Source organism: Vicugna pacos, chromosome 8 (assembly GCF_048564905.1).
Source record: "Vicugna pacos chromosome 8, VicPac4, whole genome shotgun sequence".
NCBI classification, from domain to species: Eukaryota; Metazoa; Chordata; class Mammalia; order Artiodactyla; family Camelidae; genus Vicugna; species Vicugna pacos.
In genome coordinates this window covers 47,848,291-47,871,187 of record NC_132994.1, presented here as the reverse complement: position 1 = coordinate 47,871,187, position 22,897 = coordinate 47,848,291, and the positions used below count along the sequence as shown (strand labels likewise).

General features: G+C 34.0%; 1 protein-coding gene across 5 annotated transcripts in view; it reads left to right on the top strand.

The window, feature by feature from the left end:
• The window catches only part of THEMIS (thymocyte selection associated), a 189,255-nt gene that overhangs the window by 88,294 nt on the left and 78,064 nt on the right, over nucleotides 1-22,897 (top strand). For 4 of the 5 annotated variants that reach the window (XM_072965848.1, XM_072965847.1, XM_015235764.3 and 1 more), the window contains exon 3: nucleotides 8,720-9,178. In XM_072965848.1, the coding sequence (XP_072821949.1) occupies nucleotides 8,720-9,178 (459 nt within the window). Of the gene's footprint in view, nucleotides 1-1,263; nucleotides 1,391-8,719; nucleotides 9,179-22,897 lie in introns of those variants that run through there. The other variant, XM_072965850.1, reaches the window with a different exon arrangement.

Sequence of the window (22,897 nt, the reverse complement as noted above, 5' to 3'; positions counted from 1 at the left end):
TATAATCATCTAAGTTCATGGTTTACATTATGGTTTACTCTTGCTATTGTAGGTTCTTTGGGTTTAGGCAAATATATAATGACATGTATCCATCATTATGGCATCTCCCAGAGTATTTTCACTGTCCAAACAATCTTCTGTGCTCAGCCTGTTCGTCCTTTCTCTCCCTCCAACACCTGGCAACTGCTGATCTTTCTAATGTGGCCATAGCTTTGCCTTTTCCAAAATGTCATATAGTTGAAATCATAAAGTATACTGCATTTTCACATTGGCTTCTTTCACTTAGTAATATGTGTTTAAGTTCCTCCATGTCTTTTCATGGATTGATAGCTCATTTCTCTTTAGCGCCGAATCATATTCCACTCTCTGGATGTACTGCAGTTTATTCATCACCTACTAAAGGACATATTGGTTGCCTCTAAGTTTTGGCAACTTGGAATAAAGCTTCTGTTAACATTCATGTGCAGGTTTTGGTATGGACATAGCAGCACAACTTTTTAAAGTTATAAAATGTATTGATTTTTCCCAATGTTACAAATGCCATATATATCTTATAGAAAATTAGGAAATGGAAGAAAATGCAGGGAAGTAAATTAAAGCTCCCTGTAATCTCATCACCAGAGCTATCTAGCATTAATGTTTAGTACATTTCCTTCCATTGTTTTCCAGTACATTGTGTGCCTACATACATACGGACACATGTTTTAATATTATGTAAAATAAACCTATTTTTTAGAACTTTCCTGTGTCATTAAATATTCTTCAAAACATAATTTTATTTTGTATATAATAGTCCATTATATGCATATACCATAATTAATAAATCCATTCCAAAAGTGGTCATTCAATCAAATTATGCTGTAACGAGCATCTTTTTAACTGAAGTTTTGTCTGTACTTCTGTTATGATAATTTAGCATACATAAAAGTATGACTTTAAAAGTAAAAATGTTTTTAAGGCTTTTGATGCATATTACAAAGTCACATTCCATAAACACTCTGCCAATTTACTACCAGGAACTATTCAGAGGGCCAGTCTACTGCTTTTTTGAAGATATTAGCTGTCCATCCCTCCTCAGTCCCATTATTTAGATTAATAGCTTTATTGAGCTTTAATTTATGTAGCATAAAATTCAGCTGTTCTAAGTATACAATTTAATGGGTTTTAGTATCCCTGTCTCAGGTTTTTTTTGTTTGTTTTTGTTTTTTAGCAACATGAGTTTAAAAACCTTCAGAATCCTGGAAAGTGGCAGGAGCTCACACCATCAGCAGTGCACTGGAGTCAGGTCATAGACATCAAGTAGAAAGGCCCAGCAAACCAAACAAAAGAAGAATTGTTCTCAGAAGGGTGTTTGTTTTTACTCTTATTTATCACCATTCTAGAATTTTAAGTAAGTCATTGTGACCAGAAACAAATGATATAGAAAACTTTTAGAAATGAGGTGATGATAATCGTTATTTGCAGTAAAATTATCCAGAAAAAAACAACAGAATCATATGAAACAAAGATTTTTAATTTGTTAGAATTCACGTGAGTTCAATAAGATGACAAAATAAATATATTAAAAATAAGCATATATAAGAAGTATATTAAAATTTGTACATAAATATATATTTATACATAGAATATTTATGTATATTTATAAGAGTATTTATCCACATTTATATAAAGAAGAATATATACATAGTCATAACCTTCCATTTATAATCATTCAGAATATTTACGGGTAATATATTTAAAAATAGCAAGGTAAAAGCATAGAACAGCAAAGCTTAATGTCTTTATACCTAGTATAAGGACTATTATAAAACTTTAACTCATTATTTATTAAAAATAAACAGGAGACATTTTAACTGCTTGAATCAGAAAACTGGATATTGTGCAAAAATCAATTTCACAGGAATTAATTTGAGATTAACACAATGATAAACGTAATTCCCATGTTATAATCGTAATTATTATTATGTTGGCTCTTGAGAAAATTATTCTAAAGTTCATTTGGGAGAATAAACAAGTGAAATATTCAAGCAAATATTTAAAAAAATACAGTGAGGGTGTATTTGTCCTGCCAACATTAAAACCTATTCCAAAGTTATAATAAATTACACTGTATGTTGCTTACAGAAAATCAAAAGCTGAATCAATAAAATAATAATAGTAGTACCAGTTTTTGTAGAAGCATCAGAACAATGCTTTGAATTTGACTCTAGTGCCCCTGAACTTAATCAAACATTTGTTTATAGTTCTAAAATAGACCTTGATACAGAACATAACTTTTTATTTGGTAAAGTTAGTACTACACATCTGGGGTTAAAGGAAGAATATTTAGTAAATTGTTATAGTATAATTATCAATTTAGAGAACAGTATCTAAAATTGGATCAACAACCTTACACCACATAGCAAAGGAAATTTGAAGTAGATGAAAATGTTACATTTTAAGTAAAGCGATTTAATATTTGTATTGGAAACAATTTTCAAATTATAAATTTAACGAAAACTCATCAAGAGACAATATATTTGACTATATAAAATGGAACTTTCTGTACATCAGAAAAGTAAAAATAGGAAGAAAAGTTTAACAGCAAGATTTTACACTAAACTGTAAAACAAAAAATCAAATAGTGCAGAACACTAACTGGGAAATGGACAAAGGACAGAAGTACTTCAGATGGGCTTATAACCACATAAAACTTAGTTCAGATTCATCAATGTAAATTAAAACAATGATGATAACTTTTTCACACTTTGATTACCTAAGCTTTTAGAACTATGATAAAAAGTTAAGAAAGGTATTGTCAGGTGGTGGCTCTCAAAACCAACTGAAGTGGGTATAGAATGCTATAACCTTTCTGTAAATAAATTTGATATTATATTTCAAGAGCTATCTGCCAGTCAACTGGCAAATATTTATTTTGTTCAAGTGCAGAGATAATGATTGATGACAGTGGTACACTTATGTCTTGGTCCCTGCTCTCCTGGAACCAGCAATCTGCTGAGAAAAGGGCCTTTAACTCAGTGGTTCACTTATTAGAATAAACTCTAAGGAAATACTCACTTTAGAAAAGTTCTTCTGGCTTTTGGGGGCAGTTGATCTATTATTTTAGTTTTTGATGATGTGGTAAATTTTCATCTTTTTCTAACCTTTTGTGTCTTTTGAAACCAATTTATTGGGAAGTCAGAGACTGTCAATATCTAGCCTGCTAGATGGTTGACATTTAAACCCCTTTTGATAAGATATAAACCATATGAAACTCCAGTTCGTTTATCTGCAATGTCTGAAGTGATCAACCATAGCAAATCTAGCCTTTCTGATCTTTCCTTCAAGCTACTGTCAGGGCCAATTTCTGAACAGTCTGAATTAATTCCAAAGACATTACCTGTGCCAGATCTCCCAGTAATCTAATGAGTCTCATCTCAGACCTGCTCATGTGCTCTTACTGACCAGGTACCGGCTCTGATCCTCTGTATGGAGTCTAGTACACTGTTTTCCAGAGTAAATCCAGTGGGAATGGTGGTGAGCTTGCCAGTTGAGAAGCCTTTGCTGACTTTAGGTGGGATTTTCAAATTTATGTTATTTGAGTTAGTTTTTTTGTTGCCTAGTAATATGGAATCAAAAGGACGTGCTTAGGAAGAAAATGTTTCTTTTTATTTGCTGGTGAATTTAGAAAAAAAAGTTTGGTTTTCTTTATTGTGCAAATCAAAATCTATTTAAATCATAAGCTCTGAAATCCATTTAAAGCTTATGGTTACATTGGAAAATTATCTCTCTTCCTAATTTGAATTTAATGTAAACTGATTTTTAATTGTTTTGTATAACCATGGGTAACAGATTTTTTTGAACACTGCATAGTAAAAATCAGCAAATATGTCAGACAAAGCACAACATTAAAGGAAACGCCACAGCATATGTTGACAGTTATAGAAGAATTGCTGCTGTTTTCACCCTTCACACCAGAATAATTTTTTCAATATTTACCTCCCATGTGTAGAGAGGCAGACATATGGGGCTTTACATAATCATAAGCATAAACAGGTGGCTACTTAGGTACATTTAATTTGCAAGCAACATCAATACTGAACAACGCAATCAACACCACATGGCTCCCAAACTCTTTGCACTAACATTCCATTAGCAAAATTAAGATCATTAAAATAGAGGAAAGTTATACTCCTCCCTCAGTTGGCTTCAACTACCTTTCAGAGCCATGAATAAAACACATTTTCAAAAATGCCTTGACATTTTGCTGCTTCTTTTGTTCAAAGGAACTCCAGCAGCTGTGTATAATGTATACCTTGTGAATAACTACAATCAGCACAATATTTGCATTTAAAGTGTACTTACACCTCCCTATAATCTGCTTATTATGGGCATAAAATTATGGTGGTTAAATTCTAAGCAATTTATCAAAGCATGGAGTCAGACAGACTTCTCAAAGCCACCTGGAAATATTTATCCAAAGGCAGTCCACCTAAAGAGGTCACCTGAGGCTCTCTTTTCCATAATCAAACACTCTGGTGGAATCTGTGGATGTTATTGTTGCTGGGATTATTTTGTTCAGCCTGTGTCAGATGCTGAATTGTGGATTCTATATATTTTTGCCTCATCTAATTTGATCCTAATTGGAATGCCTAGTGTGCCTCCTTTGGCCCTATAGGTATTCATCTCTCTGATGTTATAACCATCCTGCAATGGCTTAGAATTTCAGAGTGAAAGAAAATGAGAAGAAGGGATAACGTTATTTCTTGTATTTTGTTTTTTACTGCTTGCTGTGTGTTAAGTACTATCTAAGCATATTACATGTATTGACTCATTTAATTATCACAATGACTTTCTGAAGTAGATAACACAATTTTCTCCATTTTATAGAAAAGGAAATTGTAGCTCTGAGAATTAAATTTCTCAAATTTACACAGTGAGGAAAGGGCTGCGGCCAGAATTACACCCAGGCTACTTGAATCAAAAATTCACACTTTCAACCACTCCACTTTACTGTTGGAATAGTATGTTGTTGGCCTTAAAAAATTCTATTGTCTAAGTCACCCAGGGCCAGGTAGTGAATGTATGGTATTTTGAAAATCTTCCTAATAAAGCATCGTGAGAGATTTTGGTGGGACATAAGGTCTGTGGGGATTCTTTCCAGTCCTGATACATTGATGTGTCTTCCCATAACACAAGGGGCAGTGCTCCTCAGGACTGTGAGAGTCCAGGGAAATGTGATCTTGCCAAGGTTTATAAGAAGGAGAATTTCTCACATCCTCTCCTCCTCCTCCTAGGTCTATTAACTCATTCTCACTGCTTGGCAGAGAGAAAGCTTTACCATGAACAAGTATGTATAGCACTTTTATTAATAAAGCTATGATTATAAGAGAGCTTTAGGCATAGATGTAAAATTATATCATCTGATTTCAAGATCTAACATTATTAACGTAAATTATTTGTTAAACATCTCAAATGCATTAGATATTGCATAATCACTCCTTTTAAGGACTTATTAGGAAAATAAGGTTTTTTTTCATGCAGTGGTTGAAACAACAAGGTAAAAATGAATAGAAACGTTTTATGATTTACTCTTTTACCCTCTTTTACAAATAAAAGAACTATTAAAAACCATTAATAGGTATTATAGACTATTCTGGCTCCATTATAAATGTAAAGACATTTGATTATAGGAGTTTCACAGCCTCGTTTAGCATCTAACATTAAACAAACTTGGTCACCATCTTTGATGTTTCTTCTCCCCTCCCAAATACTCCGTTCAGTTATGCAAAATTTTCTTATCATGATCCGTGACTTTCCTCACATTCCTTGTTTCTGCTCTTGGAGACGTCTATCAAGATTGTTTGAATCACTCATTAGTTGATAACGTTCAATAATCCTATAATTGACTCTGAGAAATCTGGAGAATCTTCTCACAGTTTGGACATTATTATTATTATTATTATTATTATTTTATATTTCAATACTTGCTGAAGAATTTTGAGGGATTTGTTGTTTCTCTAGTGACATTCTCTTTATGAACAATTTTTCCTAAGTAAAAATAGCAATAGTATCCATTGAAATAGGTGGAAATCAAATTTGGAATTAGAAATCTATTTTCTTTCTGCTTTCAACTTAAATTGTGAAGATTATGTATTGGCTTATTTTATAATCACACTAATGATTACTCAGCTCTTGAAATGTGTTTTATTTTGTTTTGTTTTGATAAATAAAAAAATATATTTTTTCCAGTATAAAACTATTATTATACTCTTTGTTAAAAATGTAGAGAAAAAATCGGTTGAATTTAAAGCTGATCAGGTCTATGGTGTTTCGGTTTACTGTGAAATTGAAGTTCTAATATGATACCATTCACATGTATATGCCCTACTTTATATGGTTTTAAGTGGCTGTTTATCAGAAAGAACTCTTTGGACTGACTGTAATAATATATAAAGAAATAAGTTAATCAAATATTTTTCCTGTACTCTGGCACTTAATATGCTGAACTGCGTACTTAATCATTTTTCTAAGGGAAAACAGACTGATTCATAGATAAGATTTTTTTCCTTGCAATAGAGACATCCAACAAGACAGCTCTGAAGTGTATGATTAACTTGAAATAATGGTGTTCCTTAGGGTTTCAGGCTTTTTCTACTTCATAACATTTTAGGTTTGTTATTACCTCAGGTGAGCCCAATTCCCCAAGAAAGAAGATGCTGAATTAATTCTTCTGTGACTTATGTCATCAGTATAGCTAGGGTAGAAATAAAACTGTTTCTCTACATTTATGAGATTCTAGGTAGCTGTTTTTTTAAACTTATTTCACAAAAACTGCTGATTTTTTTTATAGCCTGGTAGTGACTGTGGACTCTTAGAAATGAATCTTCACATGCAGACAAATGAGATTAAACATGTGCACGCACACACACACACACATGCACACACACACAAATTCAATTACTGTGGAGAACTCAAGAATACTATTTTATTGGATTTTCCCTTATACAAGACATAATGAAATAAGAAATTCCTTCAAAGTAAATGTTTCTTTGCCTTACTGTCTTAAGGCACACCATACAGTGGATGAACACTGTTCAATTTCTAAAGGTTTTCAGGACAGATTGCACATCCTAGCTTACTTAGTCTTTGCCAGGATTGCATCACTCGTACTTTTTCAGTTTATATTTAAAAATAACCAAAATCCTGGGGGTTTTTTTTGTTTGAGTAAAGATCGACTACAAAAATAACATCATAAATCTTTGTACCATAACCCAAAATATACATAAAAGACATAACCTGGTTAATAATAATTTGATATATAGAGAAATGTTAATTGGACTGTATTTTTGACTAAACTAGTAAGTAAATTTTCCAAGCTATATCATTCTAGTAAGATTCTTTATACACTGCCTTCTTAGTGCATGCTATTATATAATATTGTCTTAATTTACTTTGAGGTTAAGAAAGCAGTTACCTAATTTTTCCTTTGTTCTTATTTTCCCTGTAATTTATTAAAATTATTCAATAATTTCATAATAATTTAGTAATTTCATTTCTGAAAGTGCTACAAAGCAGATATGCCCATAAAATAAAAGTAAAATAATTCAAAGAGAAAAATTAATCAAACATGCAAGCATAAAAAGTGATATCGTAAAGAATAAAAATTCACTGTGTTAGTGACTATCCCAATAGTATTAGAGGGAAAAGTTTCAAATAGTGAAACTACTGAAAAATTATAGAGAAGTAATGAGAAGGAATAATGACATATAATCAAGAATATTCGATCCAGAACAACTATCTAACTTGGCGCATTTTCCACGGAGAGTTATGTGGAACACTAATATATCATGAAATACTACATTGTAATTGATTAAGGGATGTTTCCCCCAAGAGTTTTATAACTAAAGAAATCTGGGAAATTTTACACGTTATATTCCCCTTTTGTGAGTCACTGTGCATCTGAAGTTTCTGAGAAGTCTTAAATTATGTGGAAATATGTAGATACTTTTTATTGTGGTAAAATATACATAACATCAAATTTACCACTTTAAAGTATACAATTTAGTGTCATTAAGTACACTCACAATGTTGTACAACCCTCACCACCATCTATTTCCAGGTAATAGCTTTGTAATTGTTACTTTGACCATGAAACAGTTTCCGTCTGGAATATCTATTAATTTTGGTGTTTCCAGAGAATATATTTATGGAAACACTGATCTAATCCAAGCCTTTCATTTTAAAAATTAAAAATAAAAAATATTATCTTGAGAGATTAAGTGCCTTGCTCAAGATCACACATGTAGTCGGAAGATAGCCAGTATGTCATGCAGATTTCATTTCCAAGAACAGGGCCTCTTCTTTTTCAAGATATTTTCCCCTTGTTTCCATTTATGTGACCTGGATCTGATGATTCAGTAATCTACAGATAATACATTAAGATTTTACCTAGAAGAACTCAGGATTAACACAAGTATCTCTAATCTTTAAAGAATACTTTTAATTTGTATTTTTGGGGAGGTGGAATTAGGTTTATTTATTTTTAGAGGAGATACTGGAGATTGAATTGACGACCTTGTGCATGCTAAGCATGAGCTCTAGCGCTTGAGCTATATCCTCTCCCAAGTACATTACTTTTAAATGCTACATTATACTTGTTTTATAACTGTCTCTGTGATTTTCTTATGATAACTTTCATTGTAAGAACTCTCGTTAATTCACACAATTCTGTTCTTAGGTCTTTTTAAGATTGTGGCTGATAAAACTCCATACCTCACTATGGACGAAATTACAAGAACCATCCATATTGGACCAAGTAGACTAGGGCATCCTTGCTTCTATCATCAGAAGGATATAAAACTAGAGAATCTCATCATAAGGCAGGGTGAGCAAATCATGCTCAACTCAGTTGAAGAGATCAATGGAGAAAAAATGGTGAACTGTGGAGTGCTAAGGGATCATCAAAATCACTCATTTACTTTGCCTTTGTCACAAGAAGGAGAATTCTATGAGTGTGAAGATGAACATATTTATACCCTAAAGGAGATTGTCCAATGGAAGATCCCCAAGAACAGAACACGAACAGTGAAACTTACGGATTTTTCGGATAAGTGGGACTTAATAAATCCATTCCCTAAAGGCTTTCATGGTTCTCTGATTCTCAAGCCTGTTTATGAAATTCAAGGTGTGATGAAATGTAAGTATCCACTGAGAATGAGCTTTATGGGCATGAGCATTGTTTGTGAAAGAGAAAGGCTTTAGAGTCTAAAAAGTGGGACTCTGTCCCTGACTTGTCTATTAAACCCACTGAGAGTTGGATTCTTATCTATAAATAAGCAAACCATGTATTTGTTGCAAGGATCAAATAATAATGTATGTAAATGTATATTGTAAATTGTGTGGCGCTATCCAAATGTAAAATGCTATAACTATCAGGTATAGACAGATTAAAATACCTGTTTTTATCATTTCCAGTTAAACATGGTCAGAAACAAACTACTTTTTAGAATAGAACTTAATTGTTTAGAAAGAAGCTTTCTTGTATGGAAGTGGTCAAAAAAGAGGTAAGAATGTAAAGTTTCCTTAATGTATCCCTTACTCCTACTTTTGTGAGATACTTTTTTTTTGCTTTTTTTTTTTTTTTAGCCATCCATCACTGGTCATAAATCTTCCTATTAGCTGGGAGTCCCTCTAACTTAAGGGAAAATAATGTGACAGATCAATTCACACGTAAGTGTGGTTTAAAAGAAAATTTGTTGAAATATAGTCGATTTCCAATATTATATTAGTTTCAAGTATAGAGCATAGTGATTCAGTATTTTTAGAGATAATACTCCCTTTAAAGTTGTTACAAGATAATGGCTATGTTCCCCTGTCCTGTACAGTATGTCCTTGTAGCTTATCTATTTTATACATAATAGTTTGTATCTATTAATCCCAAACCCATATCTTGGCCCTCCCCCTTCCCTGTCTCTTCATAGTGAATTTTAATATATAAGCTTCATAAGATTTTTGCATTTTAAAAGAAGAATCACTGGAAAGAGCATTGCTATTCTAAAGAAACTAGTATCTTGACTTTTTAAGATTACGGCACATAAGTGGGACAAGTATGGAGCAAAGAGTTCTGTATTTGCAGTTAACAGTCCTGGATTCTAACTCTGGTCAAAAACTTAATAGGTGGTAGTGGCTCAGAGTAAGTCATTTAAACTGTGTCTGTACAAAAGGTTTAATGATACTCCTTTTGCCTACGTCTTGGAGTTGTTTTGAGAATGAAATACGGTTCTATTTACATACCTTACATAATACATATGTGGAAAAAAGCAGTATGTAAAAATGTTTGGTCTGAGGATACCCTTTGGATATCTCAAATTTTATTTATCTCTGCTTCCATTAATATTGTTGGTCACTTATATTATGAAAAAATTAATGTGACCTTTGGGTACATTTTAGAATTGTGTGTTAAATTTTGTTATATATGAATATTTAACCAGAAATCAATTAATTCATTTGAACTAAAGGTACAGGTAAGGAATACCACTCAAGTAGTGATTTTTTTTTTTTAGTACTACAAAAAATTGAGGCCACAGCATTATTATTATTATTGATTTTTTAGTTTTTTTCTTCTTGGGGGGGAGGGGGAGGAAGGTAATTAGGTTTATTTGAGGTTCTGGGGATTGAACCCAGGACCTAGTGCATGCTAAGCATGCGCTCTAGCACTTTGAGCTATACCCTCCCCCTGATTATTTTTTAACATGACAAAAAAATTGAAGTTACATCAAACTTCAGAACTCACATTAGTGTTCTGTTAGCTATCCCAGAATGAGCAAAGTTGATAATTGAGTTTTCCTCAATTTTCCTAAATAATGGATAGCATTTTCTCATTTTAAAATTTGTTAATTTTCTAAAACCATTGTCATCTCCTATCACACAGCTGCAAATAAAGGCCAACCCAGGATCAAAGCACATGAACCTGGTTGTTACAACATTTAATGAATTTAAGTTAGGGATTGAGAAAAGCTTCTCTAAGGATATGGCATTTAGAGTAAAACCGGAAGGGTAAATAGGAGAGGGCAAGTGGAGAAAGAGAGGACAACATTGGAGAAAGTGGTTGCAACTTGTGGGAAAGCAGATAAGCAAGAGATTGGAGTTCCAGTGCAGCTCGTGTGAATAAAGAGAGGAGAAGGCAGGTTGAGACATTGAAACATGCAATGGGGTTGGTGGGTTGTGTGTAGAATCAGTCAGGGAGAGACTTGAACTATATGTTAAGGGTCAACATTTGTTCCAAAAAGCAAATTAATAAAGGTTTTTCAGCTGGAGGAACAGGGTCAGAAGAGTAGTGAAGCCATTGGTTCCGTGGCAGGGTATTGGAGAGTGAATACAATAGTAATATTAGATGGATAGCTGGTCTTATTGGGTATTTAAGAAGTAAAACCAGCAAGATCTGAAGGTCTTTTGGAAGGGGGAAAATGTCCAGCTAATTCTCAGGCTTCTGACTTGATCTACTGGTTGGATGGTGGTGCAGTTTAATAAATATTAACATTGACAGAAGAGCAGGGGCTATTAGAATTGCTTAGATGGCCTTAAATTTGGTTTCCTGCTAATTAAGGTCCCAGAAGAAAGCCTTTGGTTGAAATAAAATCCTTCCCAAAATGTTTTAGTCAAATTTCCATTCTTTAATAATATTAAAATTGAATTTTGATTTTAATTATTTTGGATTATTAGGGATTATTTTAAACATTAGTTCCTATTGTATAGCGACTTCAGTACAAATGTTGTATGAAACTGCTTTTCATGTGTAGTGCAAAGTGTTCCCTGGAAATAGAGGATAGGTATCCAACACAAAAAGCCCAATTATTAAAATTAAAATTATTGTTATAGGCATTTTTTCTTCTAAATATAAAATGTACACTTAAAAGAATTGTGCTCTTGTTTTACATTATTCTTTCTTATACTGATGACTAAACTTGCCTTGAAGTCAAGGGCATGTTGCCTGCTAAGTTGCTTTTCAGTGGCCTTGAATGTCAGGCACAGTTCAAACTCCCCTTGGCTTGAGTCCTTCCTTTCTAAAGTGACAAGAAAAAGAATAGTTCTGAGTCAGGGATAGGCAATTTTAGAGAAACCTTAGAGGAAAAAGCAAGATGAAAAAGATTGAGAGCTATTCCTATAGCTATGAAATATTGATTTGCTGAAAATAGAACATAGTAAATAAATAGAGAAAAGGAGAAATATAAAATATTCTATTCTGAGTGCTAGTTTTTAATGTTACTAATGTGAAAATGTATCCTTCATAAAAAAGAAAAGTAGCAGAAAATGCTTAAGTGAAATATTTGTTCCTAGAAACTCTTGGTCATATTTCCATTATAGGCCAAACTCCTCTTTTACTACACATTTAATGATTTTTTTAAACTATATCTCTTTGGAAAAGATGTATAAATAACCATCCAAGACCTCTAACTACTGCTTTGATATAAGTCATAGCAAAACCTGTTTGTGTCTTTCACAGAAAGAAAAAAAATTCGTCTTAGTGTAACAAATGCAATGTATAGTATTTGAAAATGAAAAATTGAGCCAGCTTTTTAAAGTTACTTCAAAAAAGCAGCAATCTTGATTGTTAAAACTCTTTATTATAAGTGTTATGTTTTGATGTATCAATTAATTACTTCCTTCTTAATGGATATTTATTTTAAGTATTGGAAAGTTATATTTTACTTTAGAAGGAAAACTTGGTGCCTTTCAAAACTTGGGGAAAAGTTTCTGCTCAAACGTAGGACATACTAGTTCATTTATAAACAGAGAGCTGAAATCATATAAGCAGAATATAAGCAGAATAGTGATATCAGAAAGGCAGTATATGAATTAGTTAAAAGTTTAAAAAGTCAGATAGTGGTAAAAAAAAAAGACAAAGTTATCAACAAATTTTGTGCCCTTGACCATTCCTAAATTTCCCCTCACCCTCTGCTACTCCAGGGTAACTCATGTAAATATTTAGCTCCTGCCTTCTTATATTTCCATTCACATTTCCAGATAATGCAGGGATATTGCTATTTTTCAAGTGATCAACTTTAGACAGTAATAACTGACTTCCACACGTGTTGATAAAGATTTGATGTCCTTATATTACTACTTCCTCTTCCCTTTCCCCGTTCTCTCAGTGTATGATAAGTTATGATTCAGCATTAGTAGTTTTATTATTGTGACAATTCGTTGCTGAATCAAGTAGTAGATAATGGCTATAATTCTGTGTAATTCTTTGTTTTTCTCTAATAATGACCTTATTATTTCATTGCTTAGTTTTCTTCAATCTTCTTCTAAGTCTTGAAGTATTTTCTATCATCTTTGTAAAAAAAATAAATAAATAAAGTCTTTCATTGCAGTTTTCCAGAGCCCAAACTGTTAGGAGTTCTACATTTTCTATTATTTTTCAGCCTGAAGTATTCCTCATGGAACCCTCCAACCTCATGCTCCGATCTGAATTTGTGGCTCTCTAGACCTAATGCATAGGTGCTTATCTTAGCTTGTTAATGATATAATAAAAATCCCATAGACTGGGTGGCTTATAAGCAACAAATTTATTTCTTGGAGTTCTAGAGGCTGAAAGGTTGAAATTAGGGTGCCAGCATTATCAAATTCTGGTGAGGAAACTCTTCTAGGTTTTAGACTGTATCCTCACACAGTGGAGAGCAGAGCTGGGAAGCAAGGTCTCTGGTGACTTTTATAAGGGCACTAATCTCATTGATAGGGCTCCATCCTCATGACCTCACCTAATTCTAATCACTTCCCAAAGATGCCACTTCCTAATACCCTCACATTAGGGAGCAGGGTTTCAACATGTGAATATTGAGAAAACAATCATTTAGTCCATAACAGTGCTGTCCTGGGACTTCCATTTAAAACCATCCAAGGGGTTCCACTTTGACTTGCTTCTGTGTTTACTAGCAATTTCTGGAATCAAATAACTTATTCTTTCTTGGTTTTCTTCCAGTTTTGAGGAGCCCATCCCAACTTATTTCCTGAGAAAGGTGTAGAGGATATTTATTAGTTAAGTAGAAGACTAGCATCTTAAAAAATATTTTACACTCAGATAAAATTGAATTTGGCTACTTCTAGAATTCCAGGTTGAAAATTACTTTTCAGAATTTTGAAAGATTTGCTCCCTTATCTTCTACCTTCCAATATTGCCTTTGAGAGATTATCCATAGTATTCTGAAGTTTCAAAGTAATGTGCTTTGTGGTAGGTCTGTTCATTCATCATGAGGGAAATTTTCAGTTTGGAAATTCAGGTTCTTCATTTCTAGGGTAATGATTCTTTGACAATTTCCTCTCAACAGTTTTTTCTCTTCTCTCTTTCTATAACTTCTAATCTTGTGTTGAAGCATCCATACTGATCTAGGACTATTTTCTTCTCTATTTTATGTCTCTTTGTCTTTGGTTTACCTTCAGGGGAAGTTCCTTAACTATATTTCCAACTGTTTTAATGAATTTTTAATTTCAGCTGTCATATTTTTAATTTCCAAGAGTTATTTCTTATATCATTTAAAACTGTTACCATGTTCTTGTTTTAAGGATGCAATAATATCTTATCTCTCTGAAAATAATGTACTATTCCTTAAAGTTTTCTACTGTTCTTTGCATTTTGTCTGCCTTTTTTGAGCCCTTTTTTTTTTGAAGTGTTGGTCTGTCATTCTTCCTCAAATGCCTCATAATTATTTACCATTTGTTCATATTTACATGTGAGACATATTTTAAGATTTAATTTACAATTGAGGCACTATTTATATACCAGTTCTTTGTTTCTGAATTTTAGGTTTCATTTTGTCAGCTTTTCTTTGCAAAATTCCCCCAGATTCAGCTCCTCTGAGTCTTTCTTCCAGGACTTGTTCCATTTCATCTGAAAAGAGTCTTCTTGATACCTTCTGGGGTTTTTGGAACTGTGGTAACTGTGTGGGGAAGTTGCTGTGGGTTTCACCATTCCCCTTCAGGTTCAGACTTACCTCCTTTGCTTTCAGTCCTATGCTTCTCCCCTGCTCAGCCATGCCTCGTTTCCAGATTCTGTGACCTTATACTGTTTCCTGCAAAGAGAGAAGTGGAAACAGTCATCTTGCCTTCAAGACTTGAATAAGATTGTCTCAGTAGATTTCCAATCCTATACTGCTAATTCAGGTCCAGTTGCAAAGGATAGGTCCTCAAATGCTGAATTGAGACTAGTATTCCAGAATTAAATATTAGCTGCCCAAGGAAACATGCATTGTCCAACATTAACCAAGCCTAACTATTTTCTCTTTAAAGATCATTTCTAGTGGGGTCCCCCAAATTCACACTTAGCTAAAAGAGTTGTTGCAATGGGAAATGAAGAAAAGCACCACATTATGATTAAAATTGGCCCTAGCTGTAAAGGGACTTTCCCTGAAAGAAGAGGTAGATGACAACTTTTAATGAAATGACTCAGAAGTGGAAAGAGGGGAGCAGTGTTAGGTTTTTAGAGAAAATGGAATGGAATTTTTTCACAAGAGCTCCCTTTGGATAACCAGAAAACATACCTAAGCAAGAACAATTCAAGTTCTCCCAGAAAGAAAATTTGGGAAGCCTAAACTAAGGTCTTATGAGTATCTATTGTTTTTACTCAGATTAGTTTGAAATTAACACCTCCAGGACTATCTCTTGTGCTCTGAGTTGCTGTCTTCTTATCTCTTTCTCACTTTTGAAGTCAAGATAGCTTTTTGGGGAAATTTTCTAGTTCACCTTGCTCTCTATAGCCATTTTTTTTTAAGTTGGGGGAAGGGAGGATTATATTTTTCAATTATAAGATGACAATTGTTTAAGTAATTTGTAATACACATAGACACATACACACACAGGAATTATATATACCAGAATGTGAGCAATGGTAGTCTAAAGCAGATCAATTTATAGAAGATTGTAATGTTTTATCTCCTCTCTTAAAAATATTTTTATAAGAACATGTAACTTTTTGTTTTATAAGAAAAGCAAAGCAAAAAAATACTGATTTCTGTATCTTTTTCTTGGACACTTACTTAGATATAATAAAATATGTCATAAAAAGTTGATTAAGGCTATTCCAGTTTAAAAACTTCAGGATATCACTTCCAAATTCTAGGTAACTTTATACAAATATAAGTTGGTTTTTCTCAACTTTTGGTTATGGAGAACTTAAAACATGCAAGACTAAAGAGAATAGTACTAAAAACTAAAGAGGGTTTGTTTTAATGTACTGACAGACATAAGAGCAAAATATATAAAATGTGAAGCTGATGCAAAAGTAATTAGGCAGAGTGAGTTGTTGGTATACTGGGCATTTATGGGCTTTGTGGCAGTTAGTAGAGAGGTAAATGCTCTGATTTCAGCTGCGCTTACCATTGAGCTATCAAATTAATCTGCCAAAATTCTAACTTCATTTGGTCATTCTTAATCTCAAATATTTTGCTTTTCTCGTGAAGTAGCTGCGCATTCCTCTGCCTGGCATTCAAGGGGTCGATTCGTCTTTATAGTCTTTTCAGTGATTCTCCTGTCCAGACTCAATGCCCTAGATTAAAATCTCAAGGCTGACTACGTATTAATCCCTGAGTGTACCTTACTTTTTTTCTTTTTCTTTGTTGTTGATCATAGTGCTTTGATCATCTGGGATATTCTCTCTCCTATCCTATCTTGACTTGTAATTTTCTACATCCTTAAAGACATTATTGTAACTGCATCTTTCATAATATCTATCTTTATCCCCATCCCCAAACTAGATGTGTTATTTCTTCCACTCTTTTTCTTCCTACTGTGGTCTTAACTGAGCCTTTCATGTGATTCCATTTCTGTCTTCCTCAGTATATCAATTATACTTTAAAATATTTTTAGAATTTTTTTAGTTGTTGCCTTAGTGTGTGCAATATTCATTTGTAATCTAAGTCCTCTTTCAAATACACTATACCACTTTGTGGCGAGTGCAGGTACCTCATAACAAAGTATTCCAAATTCCTCCCTCCTGTCCCTTATAACATTACTGTCATTCATTTCATTACCCATGAGCTATAATCATCCAATATGTTGTTACTGTTGTTATTTTGAACACACTATTATATCAATTAAAAATAAGAAAAACAAAACATTTTATTTTTCCTATATTCCTTCTCTAATACCCTTCCTTTTTCAATGTAGATCTGAGTTTCTGATATATCATTTTCTTCTCTCTGAAGAACTTCTTTTATGTTCCTTGCAAGGCAGGTTTACTGTTGACAAATGCCTGAAATTTTTCTTTGTCTGAGAGTGTCTTTATTTCTCCTTCACATTTGTAGGGGAGGTAAAATTTTACCTTTCTCCTCTCACAATTTCTCAGCTAGGCCTGAGAATTAAACTAACATTACATAGATTAAGAAGAGAAAAGCATACACATTTATATAATTTTGACACAGGAGCTCTTTTAAGAAAATGAAGACCCCAATGAAGAATGAATGCTTTTATTTTAGGTTGAACAACTGAAGCAACTGTGGAAAAGTAACTAAACTATGTGGGGATGCTAAAGGAAGATGCAGATTCTAACAAGGTCTGTTTGTACAGAATTCCCTTGGCTTTGACTACCTGTAAAAGAACGTTTCCTTTCTTCTGGTACAGGAAGGACATCTTTCACATGATTTTTTTTTTAATTGAACTATGGTCAGTTTACAATGTTGTGTCAATTTCTGGTGTACAGCATGATATTTCAGTCATACATATACATACATATGTTCATTTTCATATTCTTTTTCATTATAGGTTACTACAAGATATTGAATATAGTTCCCTTTGCTTTACAGTAGAAACTTGTTATTTATCTATTTTATATATAGTAGTTGGTACCTGCAAACCTCAGACTCTCACATGAGCATTTTTATCTCCTGTTTTCAGGAAGAAAGGGAAAATTAGAATGTCCTTCTTGCATCTGCTGTTTTTCAAGTAACTTTAGCTTGAAAGAATCTTTTAAACCAAAGTGAATATATTTTGGAACAGTATATTCTGCCACTCTTGTCATTTAAAGGATAATTTTGCTACATACAAAATTCTAGATTGGTGGGGTTTTTTTTCCTTTCAATACTTAAAATATGCCTCTTACTGTCTTTTTACTTTTATCGTAAAAATGGTTTCTGAAAATGAGTCCAATGTAATTCTTGTCCTTCTTCCTCTGTAGGTAAGACTTTTTTTCCTTCTGGCTTCTTCAAGTTTTCTCTCTTCTTTGATTTTCTGCGGTGTGAATGTGACATGCCTTAGTGTTGGTTTTTTGGTATTTATCCAGATTCTTGTTCTCCAAGCTTCAAAATTTGAAAACTTCTCAGCCATTATTACTTTATTATTGCTTCTATTCCTTTCTCTCTTTTGTTCCTTCTGGCATTCCCACAGTGGATATATTGCATCTTTTGTGATTGTCCCACAGGTCTTTGATACTCTGTTCCATTTTTTTTTTTCACTGTTTTTCTTTTGCTTTTCAGTTTGGGAAGTTTCTATGGACATAGTCTTCAAGCTCACTGATTCTTTCCCTAGCTATGTCCAGTCTAAACCCATGAAAGTCATCCTTCATTTCTTTTCCCACATGTCTTTAATTTCTAGCACAGAGAAGATAATATTTAAGCAGATTAAGTTACCCATCTTTTCTTGCATTTTCCTTCATTAGAGCCCTTAGTGTGTTAATCATTTTAAATTTCCAGTGTTACAGTTCCAAAATCTCAGCCATATCTGAGTCTGGTTTTGATGCTTCCTTTGTCTTTTCAGACTGTGCTGTTTGCCTTTTAACACACCTTGCAGTTTTTTGTTGAAAGCTAGGCATGATGTATTAGGCCAAATAAACAGGTAAATGTGCCGTTGTTATGAGGTTTTAGGTTTATCTGGCTGGGAGTTAGTTCACTGTTTGCTGTACCTGTAGGTGTCAGAAGCTAAAATTTTATGTAGTGTCCTTGTTTATTGTTTCCCCTATCGTCTTTCCCTAGAGACCTTTTAAAATAGGGGTTGTAAATGCCATTCTTTCTACTGTAATTTCCTGGTATTATTTAGAAATCTTCTTGATATGGGTGGTGATGTTTAGGGGAGGGGAAGCATTCTGTAATCCTGTAATTAGGTCTCAGTCTTTTACTGACCCTGCTTCTCAGCTTTATTGCCCACATCCCCTTGGTGAGACAGAATGGCTGTCATGGTCAGGAGCTATGTATTTCCCTTCCCTCGTGAAGAAGGATAGAGGAGGCTTGAGTTGGGTATTCCCCTTCCCCATATGGAAGTCTAGAGGTAGCTGGAGTTGGGTAATTCCTTTCCCCCACATTAGTTAGACTCTGGTAAGACCCAAGTTGTTCAGGCTGTGGTAAAATTGTTTTCCTTGAGGGCAGGCCTTTTTTTAAGACAAACTTGGTGTGATCTGGGCGTATTTCAAAATGGTTAGTTTTCCCCTCACCCTGCCCAAAGCATGAGGGGATTTTTCTCAGATCTTCATCCTGAGAAGCTGGTGGGGTTCCTGGAAGTGAGCTCAGGAAAGCGTAGGGGATCCCCCTAAGCCTGGTCCTCCATAAGTTTTATCTCTCAAGCTTGTCCATGCTTAGTCTCCAGCAATTAGTTACTCTTAAAGTGTTCTTACCTGTTTTGGCTCCAGCAGTGGTTTCTGCTTCCCCAAAGCTATAAATCTCTATATTCCCCCATTTCTCCAGTTTTGAGGGTGACAGTTTGTCCTGTAACCTCAATTCTCTGATGGATCCAAGAAGGATTTTCACTACATGTGCTATTACCCTGTACTGAATCTTCTCTTCAGGTATATGCATCATGATTATTTTCATACCCTAAAATGTCAAGATTATTATTTTGTAGAAATTAAACAATACAAAAAAATTGTATTGAATAAGATAAACTACAACCTGAAATGGCATGTTTTAAATGAAATACACACTACCTTCTATGATGTACAATAAGAGTTTTAGCAGTAGAAAATGAAATTTTACTAGGAACTCTGCTTGTTTATGAGATCATAACCTTTGAAGCTCAGTCAAGGACATTATTCCTTCATTTGTTTTTCACTCATTCAGTTTATTTAATTATTGAGTACCTACTGTGTGCTAGACACCATGCTAGACACTGGGTTGTGTTGTTGAACCAAAGAAAGACTCCTATCCCTGTGTAGCTTGTGCTCCATATGGAACATATTCCATTTTGGGCAAACAAACAATAAACAGTGGTCATAATAAATATAAGCAAATTGTATGGAATGATTGAAGGTAAAGGGCAACATGGAACATAGGGAAGTAGAGAAGGGCAAAGGACAGAGATAATTGCAGTTTTAAATTGAGCACTGTCTTAGTCCATCTGGTGGCTAAAATAAAATCCCGTAGACTGGATGGCTTATAAACAACAGAAATTTATTTCTTATAGGTTTGGAGGCTGGGAAGTACAATAGTAAGATGCTGGCAGATTTGGTATCTGGTAAAGGTCTACTTCCCAGTTCACAGGCAGCCTGCCGCCTGTTCACTGGGTCCTCACATGGCAGAAGGACAAGGGAGTCCTCTGGGGTCTCTTTTATAAGAGCACTAATCTCGTGACCTAATCACCACCCAAAGGTCCCACCTCCAAATACCATCACATTGGGGGTTAGATTTCAAAAAACGAATTTTGGGGGAACACAAACATTCAGTTTTTGGAAACAACATTTTCAGTAAGTCTCATCGAGAAGTTAATATTTAAGTAGAGTTGAAGAAGAAGGAGAATTAGTGGGAGTGTTGATTGTAAACATATCTGGCTGAAGGATGTGGCAGGCAGAGGAAACAGACCATGCAAAGACCTGATTAACAACAAGGGAGGCAGCAGTAAGTTAGAGTGAAGCAACCCAGTGGCACATGAGATCCAAATGGTTCCTAGGACCTTGGTAAGGACTTTGACTTTTATTCTGAGTGAAAAGGACTGCCACCGTGGGGCTATGAACAGAAGAAAGACATTATCAGTTTCACGTTTAAAAAGACTATGTGGCAGGATACTGGTTAGGAAGCCATCGCAATAAACCAGGCAATAAATAACGTGGCTGAGATCAGAGTAGTTTTAATGTAATGGATGTTGATTGTTAGGAAAGCGAGAGAGAAGCTAAGAATGTCTCTGAGATTTCTGGATTTAACAAGGAGAATGGAGTCCCCAATAACTGAGATGGAAAAATAGATAGATTAGGTTTTGGTTGGAAAGAGTAGAATTTCAGTTTAAGCACGCTTATTTTGAGATATCTATTAGACATCCAAGTGGAAATCTTAAGTAGATATTTGGCATACAGGAGACTTCTTTGGCTGGAGATACACTTCAGGGAATCATCAGCATACAGATGGTTCTTAAACATATAAGACTGTAAGATCATGTGGGTGTGAGTGTAGACAGAGAAAGGAACAGAATCAAGACACATTAAAAGGTGTGTGGTGGGTGGAGAGTGGGTGGTGTGTGTAGAGAAGATACTAGCAAAAAAAAAGTTGAACTATAAGTAAGATAAGGAAATAAGTGAGGAAAATGTAGTAAAGGGGAAAGAGTTGTACCTACTCTGTCAAATGCCTCTGATACATCAAGTAAAATGAGATATACTGGCATATCTTCAGTGGATTTGGTACAGAAGTATTTAAAATAGGTCAGAAACTAGACACATAAAAATTTAACAGTAGTTAGGTAGCCTGTCCCAGAGGCTTTTTCTGGCAATAAAGTCCTCCTGGGGTATTAAAACAATTCCTTTCCCACTGTACCCAGTGCCCAAATATAGATTGGGTTCTCGCTTGCATTACAGTCCCTTTGTTATGATGAATCAATTTAGAGCCCTCAGAAAGTCTTTAATGCCATCTATTCTACCAATGTCGAGCTATTCCCTCCATTTGAAAAATGAATCTATGAACCTGTCTAGTTCTAGCTCTACAGTTCTTAAACCTAGTTTATTTTGATCCAAACAAGTGAGATTTTAGAGTTTCTAAAATTATCTTGAGTTTCAGGGAAGCCTGTGGCAATGATTTCAAAAGTTAGGGTTTCCTAACTTCATAAAATGAACTGATAAATAATTTTTAGCCCCTTTCTTTCCTCCAACCCTTTTTAAAATGGAGAATCTTTACAATTTTTACGGACCATCAGCTTTTGGACAACCATTGTTTTTTTCTTTTTTCTTTTTCTTTTTTTTTATGTTCAAGAAAATAAAATAATGCTATTTGGTGCTATATTTTTAGGAACTCTGATACACCACATGTACAAATAATAAGACATGAATTATAGTCTCCAGATGCTGCATAAACAGTTAATAATAGAAAAATTAATAATATAGATATTATTTTATAAGAAAAAATTTGGTCTTCTAAATTAAATTATTAATTTTTAAAAGCATATGGAGGAAAAAGAGTATCGACAGAAGGGCGTCTAGATATACTGGGAAGCAATTGTGGATCATGAAAAGGCTATACAACCAATATTAGGTTTAGAAAACTGTCAAGAAAATATAAACTATTATAAAATCCTGTTAATATTAACATATAACTTTATTTTTTTTAATGTAAGACCATTTATAAGGTGGGACATTTATTATGTAGGTCAGTGTATAAAAAGTGGATGGTTTCAGGATAGTATTTTAAGTATCTCTGTAGTCTCCAAGAAAGACTTCTGAGACAGTGGCTCTTGGAAAAAATACAGAGATTCATTAGTCTCCAGTGACACATTCGCCAAAGAATACATCGGTAAGCACCCCACCAGCACACCAGGGCTCCTGAGTGGCTCCTTTAACTGTAACCCATCCTGTGCCATTCCTTTTCTATCAAGGTATTGATGTAGCACCAACAGAGAAATAGTTTTCACATTGGAAAAAGACTGCATTTTGGTATCTATCCACTTCCATATATTAATCCTGAGTACTTTATGTCCCCTGATATTGCAATACAGTTGTACCCCACAGGATAGAATTTTGTGT